The 11,690-nt window shown below is 48.6% G+C and overlaps 3 protein-coding genes across 3 annotated transcripts; 1 reads left to right on the top strand and 2 right to left on the bottom strand.

Moving 5' to 3' along the window:
* Positions 1-609: 609 nt before the first annotated feature.
* PADG_00252 (uncharacterized protein) lies at positions 610-949 on the top strand (the record flags this gene model as incomplete). The annotated part of the gene is made up of 2 exons (XM_010757969.1): positions 610-823; positions 912-949. The coding sequence occupies 2 exons, from the start codon at positions 610-612 to the stop codon at positions 947-949; spliced, it is 252 nt and encodes an 83-aa protein (XP_010756271.1).
* Positions 950-1,317: 368 nt separating this feature from the next.
* PADG_00253 (N2,N2-dimethylguanosine tRNA methyltransferase) lies at positions 1,318-3,708 on the bottom strand (the record flags this gene model as incomplete). The annotated part of the gene is made up of 1 exon (XM_010757970.1): positions 1,318-3,708. One exon carries the CDS (start codon positions 3,706-3,708, stop codon positions 1,318-1,320), a length of 2,391 nt encoding a protein of 796 aa, XP_010756272.1.
* A 1,081-nt stretch (positions 3,709-4,789) lies between these two features.
* On the bottom strand, positions 4,790-10,663 carry PADG_00254 (fatty acid synthase subunit alpha; the record flags this gene model as incomplete). The annotated part of the gene is made up of 3 exons (XM_010757453.1): positions 4,790-4,900; positions 4,992-9,994; positions 10,090-10,663. The coding sequence occupies 3 exons, from the start codon at positions 10,661-10,663 to the stop codon at positions 4,790-4,792; spliced, it is 5,688 nt and encodes a 1,895-aa protein (XP_010755755.1).
* Between the last annotated feature and the right edge of the window lie 1,027 nt (positions 10,664-11,690).

Below are 11,690 nucleotides of genomic sequence, written 5' to 3' on the forward strand. Positions count from 1 at the left end.
GGCAACCACGGGAACAGGACGTATACAGTTGAAGGGAAAGACATGGAATCGAAATAAACCCCAGAGTTGATTTTTATTTTATTTTATTTTTATTTTAATTTTGAAGGATTTAGCCTTCAAATTAACTTGTTTCTGTAATTTTTCATGGTGGCTGCTGTTTATGCGGTTATTCTTCTGTGAATCCCTGGCCGAACTTAGCGTGCGGGATACCGAACGCGCTGGTAGAGTTTGATGCCGAATGCGCGCTAAATGCCCGAACTTTTGCTGTGCTTCAGAACCGCAACTCACGCCCTTCGGAATAATTACCTGAGAGAGGGGGGAAAATAAAGAAAGAAAGAAAGAAAGAAAGAAAGAAAGAAAAGAAAAGAAAAGAAAAGATCCAAGCAAGGCCATTGTTCGGGGCGAGTCGTTCAAATTATCCTTATTTTTTTATATTTTTCCTTCTGACGACACAGGCTGCAATGAGCTCGGCCCGTACCGTCCCCTATTCCAATTGTCACATAGAAACTCTGTCGGAACTATATGACTCCTCTTATCTACAGTCTAAGATGACCACTCACAAAATTCTTGGTCCCCCTGGTGACGGGATTGGCCCCGAAATTACCGCAGATGCCGTCAAAAGTCCTTTCCGCTTTCTCTTCGCAAAAACACACTTTTGACCTCCGCAACGACCTAATCGGTGGCTGCAGCATCGACACCCACGGCACCCCAATAACAAAGACTGTCATGCAGGCAGCTCTAGACTCTGATGCGGTTCTATTTGCCTCCGTGGGCGGGCCCAAATGGGACGGTGTCCGACACGGCCTGGAGGAGCAGGGCTATGGTAAAATAATTCCCGTGTTTTTGATATTTTAGGATTGCTAGATATACATGAGTAACTATGCCATGTACTCATATATGCGCTCCATCAGCAATGGACGAATGGGGTTACAGCGCCCCTGAAGTGTGAAATAGGCGGGAGGTGAAAATACCCTTGACACCAACATAGAGAGTAAGCTCCTGACACAGATTCGAACTAGAATTTGCACTTACTACCGACAAAATCTATTTCTACGAATTGAATATGCATCTCTTTTTCTGAATGCAAGGTCAGGGGTTCACTTCATGTGACACTTCTGAACTAATCAGACATTCAAAGTCCTACCAAATCCATTGTCCGAATTATCTATTAATAACCTAGCTTTGGTGTGAAGTTTTTATAACTGATATTTTATATCAGAATTTCTTGGGGGAAAATCCTTAAATAGAGTTTTATTATATCCAGGGCGCAATGCTAGCCGTTTAGAATGTATATGGTCCCCCAATCTAGTTATAACATCATGATTTCCCACCCTTTGATGCCCTATTGATCGGGCCCCAATTCGCTCTAGGATTCATCTGGTACCTTGTCAACCGCTTCTTCCGATGTGCCGCCAGCACAGTCCTACCTAGCGCCTCGTCAAACACAATATTCAGGGTGCTTGGATCCGGACCTATACGAGACGGAGACGGCGATCTCCTGTACCCTCCTATTCCTGGAGAATATGATCTCTGTCGCTGCTGCTGCTGCTGTGGAACCGCATCTCCCTCCTTCTGGTGCACACCACCACCGTCTTCAGCACCGCTTTTGCCATCACCACCAGCACTTCTTGATACAGCACCAGCTCGATACAACGCTGCCTCAATTTTCATCACCAGGTCCGAAAACTCTCTCGACCCCTCTGCTGCCGCCAGTACATCCCTCTTCAACCCTCTCAATTTAGCGCCAGCGTCATCCTCACCTCCATCAATACCACCCACAATCTCCCTCTTCCTCCTCATAATCCCCATCCCCGCAGTTCCCTCCCTAATCTTCCCCTCCTTAACCGGGAACTTCTGCCTCACCCACTCACGTATAATCTCCCATATGACATTCCACGGCGCATCCGTGCGCACGGAGCCGGCCTTGGTATGACTACGGCTAGATCTATAACCGAGATGATGCAGGGCTCCGCGCAGACAGTCTTCGGAGATTGTTTGCGTGTGTACAACTTTGCAGACGTAGCTGGGCATTAAGAAGAAGGGGTGAGGGTCGAGTTTGGCTGGGTCAGTGCGCGGTATTAGGAGGGATGGGGAACCCTTTTCTTGAAGTGCGGTGAAAGGGTTTGTTTCCCCATTTGTACCAGAAGGCGAAGCAGCTGCCGGTTCGGGGGCCGGTGTAGCCTCTTGTGAGGGACCACCCATATCCAAATCCTCTTCCAATGCGGTTGATAGCATCCCTTCAATCCTCCCTTTCGTCGGGTATGTCTCCTTATCCGCACCAGGAAGCAAATCTAAAATCCGCTGAATAAATACATTATTATGCAGCGGGCCTCCCCACATGGGTCCAGCAAGATGCAACTTGAATCCGCAATGTTCACATGTAGGTGTCGTGCTGGGGCCCTGCGCGAATCCGTAATGATAAAACGGGTTGCCCTTTCTGTCACTTTTGCGTTTATTGGTGGCGAGCGGCTGTGTTTTCCAAGCCCCGCAACCGTTGTCACATGTATACACAATCATAGATTTTCCAGCGATGAATTTGACCGACGCAGGAGAGCGGTGCATACGCACGAAAACTCTTGCGTAGAAATCGATGGAGAGAGAGAGGAGTGGCTCAATGGATAGACCATATTTGGCACCGGAAGTAGCTATTGCATGCAAGATCAGTCGCAGGCCAGCTTCGTGCGACTGCGGACCTTTAAAGGGCAGGCCGCCGTAGAGTGCATACGTTTTTTCGGGGTACCCGTTGGACGCGAAAACGCTCGCATCCGTGCAGGTGACGCAGAGGAGGCCACCATCAGTGACGGCTTGCACGGCAGCGTCCAGGAAAGGCGCTGCAGTGCCATAGGGATCCAGATCAACGACGTCAAATCTTCCAAAGTGCGTGCCATCTTTGTTGGGTTTGGGGCCTCCGAGGATACTATACATGTACGCGCAGGCATCGCCATTATTGGGTACGACGACATCACCAACACCGTTATGCTGAATGTTCAGCTTCATGGACTTGATGGCGTCGGGGGAGAGGTCATTGGCAACGATGCAGGTTGTGAAGGGGATTTCCTTTGCATAACGGAGAGCGCGAAGACCGGTTGCAGAGAGGGCGTCGAGCACCGAGAAGGAGGGGTTTTTTGTAGGAGGGGGGGGTTCATGGCTTCCTTGAACTCCATTTCCAGCACTGGCATCACCCTCCTGTCCCTTCTCCATACCCTCCCCGGATTCTTCTTCCCTTCCTCCCAAATCCTCAGCCTCCCTCTTCCTCTTTTTCCCCTTCATTCCCTTTTTAAGAGCTGAGGCTCTCATCATTTTCTCCCTTTTCACAATCATGGCATGTTCCCCATATGCCCGGATCGCCAGTACACTCAAGTCGCGATTAAATTGTTGGATAGGATTGTAGAAAACGGACTGAACCTCGGGTTGGTGTTGTTGTTGTTGTCTCTGCTGCTTTTTGCCCTGCCGTTGTGGCTCTGCATCAACCTCTGGTTTACCTCCCTCTACACCAGTTCCAGCTTGCAAAGAGGCAGTGGTCGTAGACGTCGACGAAGCTGCATTTGGTTGTTCTCGCTGCTGTCGAGGAGTAAGAATGTATGCCAACCCCTCCTTGACCGCCTGGTATTCCTTGCCATCATGCTGTATAATCTGGCCCGCGCTCAATTCTGCGCCCAATTCCACCGCTGCGGGGATAGAGCTGGAGTCCTCCGCAGTCTCCGCCATTGCAGATCGGCTCGTTTGCGTGAGAGTGCCTGCGTATGAGCAAAAACGCAATCGCGATCGTGGCCCAAAAGAAATTTGGTATCTCTTCCCCCTTTGTGGAACAAATGGAGATGCGCTGAAAACACTCCTGCGATTGGTCGATGTTATACGGAGCTGTAGCTGTAGTTAGTTTTGTCCGTCGCTGTTAGCGAGCCTGCCACCAAACATAGCAATAATCTCAGTCTATACAGGTGCGTGTGCTTCTTGAAAGTGAGAAGGGAAGCATTGATGGTCTACAGTGTCTTCAACATATATACGGAATAGGATTGTAGGATTGTGTTTGTATTTTGGCATATCGGAACTTTTTTTTTTTTTTTGGCTCCTAGGACAATCAGTCATCACGTGAAATGCTGCTTGACCAACGACTCCCGAGTTTCAGGGGCTGGGAAGGGGAGAAGAAAAGAGAACAAGATCAAAATGAAGGGTGAATGTTCCATTAATGATGATGGCTTGGATTAATATGATTGCGAAATTCACTGAAAAAAATCTATGGAAAAAATCTACTTAATGAGCAGTAGTAGAAGCAGTATTATTACCCAAAAACGAAACTCAACATCATCAACAGCCAACTTCTTGCTTTAATTTCTCCACGGTAAGAATATCAATCAAATGAAGGTAACATCAATACACTACAAGGAATCATTATGCTTCATTCTCATTCATTTCCCAACACCCGTCAGATACAACAAAGTAACTTTTTCACCTCTCAAAAAGAAATAGAAGGTGTGGTGACAAACATCATTACTCTCTCCGTTCATCAAGCCAACCAATGAAGAAGAATACGTGAAAAGGAAAAGGCGGAAATTAGAACTGTACACAAAAGAAAATGAGAGAAATATTAATTATAAATAAATGAAATGTTGCCGTATACACATACACACACCACAAAAAAAAAAAAAAAAAAAAAAAAAAAAGGGGGGGGTGGGTGTTGGCGGTTGGTCTCTATTTGAATCACATCACGGCAACCTCACCTAAGAGCAAACTCTTTATAATGACACAACATTATACAATGTATACAACTATCTAATTTTCTAACCCCTTCTCAAAACTTCGATATTGCAATTGCAATAGCCTGTGTATCGCTATGGCTAATACTAACAGAAACCTCCTTAACACCAACCTTTTTGGCAGCAGCGGCCGCATCACCATGCAACTATACAACCAAATTTCCGTTAGTAAAACTGCTCCAGTTCCAAATAAGACCACCCACCCAGACAAACACGGGTTAAGACTTTAAGACTTACAGTAACAACCGGCCCCCCATTCCCATCAACTCCAATCTCAATATCCCTCAGCGGCGCCCCAGCCCCCTTCCCCTCAACACCCAGACTCTTAAACACAGCTTCCTTGGCACTCCAGCGCCCAGCGAACGAAGCCTGCGGCGACGGAGCACCACGGCAATATTTCTGCTCACTAGCCGTGAAATTCCGCTCGATGAACGTCTCATTTTCAATGCTGATGGTAGCGATACTCTCGACGTCAACGCCCACTTTAGAGTTCTCCGCCGCGGTCGCTTTGGCAAGGGACTCAACCATCTGCCGCGTCTGTTGCATCTGCACATCCTCTGCCTCGGTCTTTTGTTTATTATTCCTGCCGTTACCGTTGCCATTGCGGTCGTTACCAGCGTAACCGAGCGTTGATGTCATCTCATTAAGCTCGACGCGGATATCCGGATTCAGGAAGACCTTCGACTCCATCTCCTCGGCATAGGGTGATTTATCCTTCGCGACGAAGAGACTGTTGTTAATCAGGCCGTTGTGGAAGTAGCGGTATGCTTTCTTTTGCCGCGCTTCGACTTTGCACTTGTAGGATTCGAAGGTGGCCTGGTCGAGAGTGGCGAAAAGATATTTGGGATGAATGCCGATGGCCTGGGTTCCCTTTTGGCCGAATCCGAAGGATGTGACGGAGAACGCCTTGATGCCGTCCGTCTGCAGGCTTCGGCTTGGATAGACGATGTAATCAAACTTCTCCATGACCTTGTCGATGTTATCGGCGTTGCGGTTGCCGGGCACAAGGCCGCTGTTCAACACCTGGAGAGCGCCGTTGAACATGAAACCACCTGCGGCACCCTTGGGATGGCCGGTGAGGTACTTCTGGAATATACCTAAGAGGGCGTTGCCCTTTTGCCGTCCCAGATGCTTCATCTGCTGACAAACGACATCACACTCGTTCTTGTCGTTGGCGACAGTGGACGTTCCGTGGAAAGAAGCAATGTCGAGATCATCTATTGTAAGACCCCAGGTCGCGAGTGCACCACGAAGAGGAGCGATGCGAGAATCCTGTCTCCAGAAATTGTTGCCCAAGCTAAACGCAGCATCCTTTTCTTGACGAATAGCCTCACGTTTAATATGTTCGACTCGCTCCTGCATATACTCGTCTTCGTTAAAAGGTTCGACGGCCTGCGCCTTCATCGCCTCGACTTCTTCATTCAAGTACAAAAGCTCCGACTCCTGCCATTGTTTAATCTGAGCCTTTCGGAGCTCAAGCTGGCGACGACGGTACTTAATGTCCAAAAGTGGCGAGGGGAACTTGCCAGCATTCTCACGGGCGGTGGTTAAAACACCCTTCCCGGGAGCCGGAACGGATCTGCCAATCTTGTCCGTGGCGGTTGCGGTGAAGCCAATGATACCATAGATGGGCACACCCATATCCAGCGCAAGCTGCGCGCTCATGATCAACTGCATACCGCAACCCTGAGACTCCATGAATCCACTCCGAGTCGTGGTAGTGGGTCGGGACATTTCCTGCGGTGTGCGGCCATGGGCGAATTCCTTCTCCGCATTGCTGGTAGCCTGCATGTTCGCGAACTCATACGATCCTTCTTCCTGGAAGTCATCGAAGCCACCCACAAGGCACACACGCGCCTTGCCTTCGACAATAGTTTCGTAGCCAATGTCGATAGACTCGACAGCCGTAGCACAGGCACCGACCGGTGTCTTGATGGGGCCCGTGGAAGAGAGCAAGAGCATGTTAACCCATGCGCTCATGGTGTTGATGAAAGATTCCTGCAGAATATCCTTTTGAAGAGGCTTGTCCAAGAAGCGATCCTTGTACATGCCCCGTAGAGCGTGGGAACCACCGATACCAGAACCAATACAGTTACCAACTTCGGAGATGTGAACGTATTTGTAGAATTCGTACGGATCAGTGATACCAGAGGCAAGCAGCGACTCGGCAGTGCAGACAAGGACATAAAGAGTGACCGGATCCACCTGGCTAATAATATCGTCGGGAATACCGTAATGTTTTGGGTTCCAGCCAGTTGGGATCTGGCCAGCAACAAAGCGATCGAACTTGAGAGCCTTCGGTATCAAAAGATTGGCACCCTTGAGCAAGCGAACAGTGTATTCACTCGAGTCCGGAATTTCGAAAACTTCAACCTTATCACCGTGCGCACGTTTGAACTCCTCAGCCGTCTCCTTGGATGCTTCAAAGGCATCCAGATCCTCCTGCAAAATAACCTCCTGCAGAAGCACCTTATTATTTGGATCATACCCATTAAAGAGCTCTGGTTCAATAAGACGAATACCAGAGTGTGCAAGAATGTACTTCTCGTATTTAGCCTTCACATCCCTATCGTTGACGGGTTCGCCGGTCTTAGCATCAACCCAACCGGAATAGGGTTTACCCTTGATGGGCCCGTTATGGTTTTTGATCAGGCCCATCAGCCACGCCATCTCAATGCAACCTTCCAGAGAGAACTTGCCATAGGCCTCCATCTCCCAGCGAGTTCTGGAATTGCCCCATGGGCCAATTTCAGCAAAACCAGTAACAACAACAACTTTATCCAAGTTGACCATACCCTTGAGATTAGCATTGAGTGGCTCAATCTCCTCTTTCCAGTTGGGCAGTTTGGGGAACTCAAATTTGATATTCGCACGGGGTTCCGTAATGACCTTCTTGTACAAGGCTTCGCTACTTTCGCCATTGACCACCTTGTTCTCCAGGGTGGTTTCTTTCATGACAGCTTGACGAACTGTGCTTGTTTCCGTGATTTCACTGCGAAGTTTCTTCATCAGCGCATTAACGTCGGGCAGGAATTGGAAGCCGCCGTTCAAATCTGCAAAAACAGGCTCGTTCTGGCATAGGTCGACAATGGCTGGTGCCATGAGACCGAGCAAGTTGAAAGCCATTTCCTGCTGTGAGAACGTCCGTACGCCAAGTTTCTCGACGCCTTCGGCAAGTATGTCATTAGAATTCATGAGACCGGTGGAACGGGTCCAGCCAATCACAGCACCGCAGATAGTGAGATAGCTGGCCCAGCTTTCCGAGAACCAGCGGTTGAAGAGCGTCTCCAATCCCAACTTCGATTCGGAGTAGAGGCCATCATTACCAAAGGTGCCGTGGTTGGGAGAAAGAGGTAATATAACCTGTGCAGGTCTCGTTTCGAAGCCCCGCTCCTGCTTTTGCGTTTTGACAAAACCAAGTAAGCGGTAGATGTTGGTCAGCATGACACGATGAGCAAGTTCGGATTTCGAGTCGATGCTATCGATTTCCCGTCCATTCTCTGAGATGGCCGCGAATGGTACGATATAGTCCAGATCCCAGCCTAGGCCATTTTTTGGATCGTAAATGTAGTTGACAAGAGCTTGGACATCTTGTTTACTGCCTTGGTTGAAGGGCACAACAACCAATTGCGATCCCCGCGCACCATAGCGGGTGTACATGGTCTGGTAGTACCCGGTGACCTCTCGAGAAAACCGACTAGTGGTAACTACAACTTTAGCACCACCGCTGATCATACCTTGCAACACCGCCGCACCAATCGATCCGGCACCGGCCCCAGTCATCAACACATTCTTGCCATAGAAGCTGAGACCAGCACGAGCAGCAGATTCTAGCACATCGAGATAGATACCAGTGAGTTTCTTGCTATATTCCCAGCCATTTGCCTCCTTCTTTCTGAGATGGAGGAAAGGTACCGTCTCAACTTTCCCAGGCCGCGTATTCCCATTTATGTTGCCATTCATACGAGATCTTGAAACATTTCGGCTTCCCTTCTTCGCATTATCATTGTCCTGGGGCATGATCTGCGTTTCGTTCATGGACAAGGCACGCAGGACCTCTCGATATAAAGAGGTGAATTGCAGCTGAGACGACTTGGAGAGTTTATGCTGCTTGCGAATCAGCTTGTAGACACTGCGGAGGTCGTTCTGTACTTTAGTACGGTTGCTGTATTCGGAAATTGGCCCGCCTTCCGCCATGGCCTTGACGTAATGCTCGAGTTTTCTGGCGCTTGTTCGAGGAATCTCACTATAATTGATGTTACCGCGTGAATCAATGACCGTTTGAGGTCCAGTGGGGATCGCGACATCCTTGTAGACAGGATTGGCATGGAGAACCTCCTTGCAGTTCTCAATGAGTTGCTGACCAAGCTCCTTTGCGAGCTTGTAGGTTTCACCGCGCTCAGTGGGGCAGTTGTCGATATGGTACTGCATAAATTCCAGAAGGAGAGGATTCGACCGATTCATGATGCGAATACATTGACTGACTATTTCACGATCGACAACCTTCAGTCGGCCGAAAATAATGTCATAATACATGCTGAGCGCATCCTGTCTTGCCCAATTCCAGGACGAATCGTATACTCGAGCCTTGAGAGGGTCAAAGGATGGCTCAATACCAGAGGCGTATGTGTCACCATGTTCCGCGTGCCACAGTTCAAGTTGCGCTTGAAGAGTAGCCTGAGCCTCTTGAGACACCAGGAAAGCTTTATCGCCAGCCCGCAGGTCCCTCTTAAGATATCTCGCAGTAAGTTCGAGCTGCTGCTTGAAGAACGCCCGTTGGTCTTTAGTTAAGGCGTCAATAGCGGCTGGGTCCATCATCATGCCAGAGCCTCCGCTACCTGAATCTGCACCAGCAGAAGCTGTGGAAAGGCTAATGCCGGCATTTGCGGCATATTTGTTGGCAACATCATCCAAATATGCTTTGGCATCTGCTTCAGAACCCAATCGCGAGGCAGGTTCCATGGTCAAAGCGAGCAGGAGAAGGCCGTCTTGTCGTCCGGATTGCAGTCCCCATCTCGTTTCAAGATACTTTCTAACAGCGGTAATATTAAAGCCCCCAGGCATTTTGGATGAAACGAGTCTGGCGACAAGTGATGAAGATTGTTTGCCAAGCTGGCCATTAAACATAGGTTGGATCGCAGCACCCAGTTCATCTAATGGAGTATCTTCTGGTTTCTCTGGTGTCGAACCGAATTCCTTTCCAAGATCACCCAAAATTTCATTTTGAAGGGTAGACTTGCCTGTAGGTTGGTAGCAAGTTAGTTTAACACTTACAACTGTAGAATCTAAATAAGGAAAATAGAAAGGAGAGCAAAAGAAGAAAATAAACACTCACCTCCAACAAGATCCTTAATTGCTTTTGTTACTGGTACATCAGCCAGTGGCTTCTTCAACTTCTGCGCCACAAGCACTCTAAGAACATCCAGAGCTGTGACTGGCGCATCAGAAACTGCCGCAGCAGGTCCAGCTGAGGAAGATGGCGCCGGAGCTGGAGCTGGAGCTGGAGCAGCAGCGGAAGAGGAAGGGGAAGGAGCAGCGGTAGCTTGAGCAGCGGTAGCTTGAGCAGCGGTAGCTTGAGCAGCGGTAGCTTGAGCAGCGGTGGGTGTAGGCTGTGGTTCCTCTTCTACAGGGTCGACATCATAATAAATCTCCTTTGCATCTTTGTTATAGCACAGAATCTGACGTTGGACAGAGGTGGCAGCATCATATGCTTCATATTTGGAGGCGATTGTGCGCCGGGCCATTCCACCCAGGGTATCGGCGGGGCCAATCTCAACAATGCGCTCTGTCCGTTTCTCCTGTAGGATGACATCCTGGGTCTCAATCCATCTGACGGGAGAGGCGAATTGGTATGCAAGAAGCTCTACGAGGAGCGTATGGGCGAGTTCTTGCTCGACTTCGGGACGCATGGTGGGTAGTTGATAGTGGGGAGGTAGAGAGGAAGGAAGAGGAGGCAAGGTAGTTATTGGACGTGATGAGGAATTGGAGGGGTAAGAGTGTCCGGTGATATTAGACAGTCGTAGATCTTTTGTCGAAGATGTGCAGTGAAGTGATAAACGATCAATGACGGGAGCTGCTGTTTTTGCTTTTTCACTCCCAGAGCACAGAGAGAGGATGGGGGAGTATAAAAGAACGGTTGATTAAAGAGAGTCGACAAAGAACTAATAATGAGGGAGCTGACAGAGATCTCTTCTGGAAGCAAGGGGTGGAGATCTTGTCGACGGAGAGGGGGAGGATAACGAGATTGGTAGAGGAGGACGGGGATAGGAGAGGAAGAAGGGAGTTGGTGAGGTTGATGTCTAATGAACGTGATGTTGTTGGGAGGTTAAAGGCGAAGAAAATTATTATGTTGAAGTTTGTTTGTTCCTTGAAATTTTTAGTTCGCAGGTAACTTTCAACTGCTATGGGATTGGCTGCAGATATGGCCCAAACGGGCGGTACCTTACAGCTTAGTCATACAAATACAGCAGATAACGAGGTAGTTTACTAGTTATAACTACAGCAGACATACGGCAGATTACCGGTTCCTTTCTTCCAGTTGGGACACTAGCACGGTAGAAGAGTGGGGTAATATATATAATGACAGGACTAAAACACCCGCATGAAAGGACCTCTGAGTCACAAATAACCTCAATGGGGGCCTGGTAGTGATCCGGGTATGGCCAAAGTACTGGAATAATGATAGGCAGATAAGGAACTAACTAAGCTAATTGGGGTAACTGACAGATGTTTGTATTGAAACTTGGCCAATTCTTATCTCTAGGAGACACGTGATTAGGGTTGTCATAATGGATACACTAACAATCTGACACTAGTAACTAGAATTAACAATTAGTTAGTTACACATATCCGGCTAATAAGCTAATTGGAAGGGTAGTTTAGGGCTAATGCAGCTTGCTCGTCATGAGCTCCATAAACGCTCCATAAACTTCCTGC

The sequence above is a fragment of the Paracoccidioides brasiliensis genome, assembly GCF_000150735.1.
Source record: "Paracoccidioides brasiliensis Pb18 unplaced genomic scaffold supercont2.1, whole genome shotgun sequence".
Classification (NCBI taxonomy): Eukaryota; Fungi; Ascomycota; class Eurotiomycetes; order Onygenales; family Ajellomycetaceae; genus Paracoccidioides; species Paracoccidioides brasiliensis.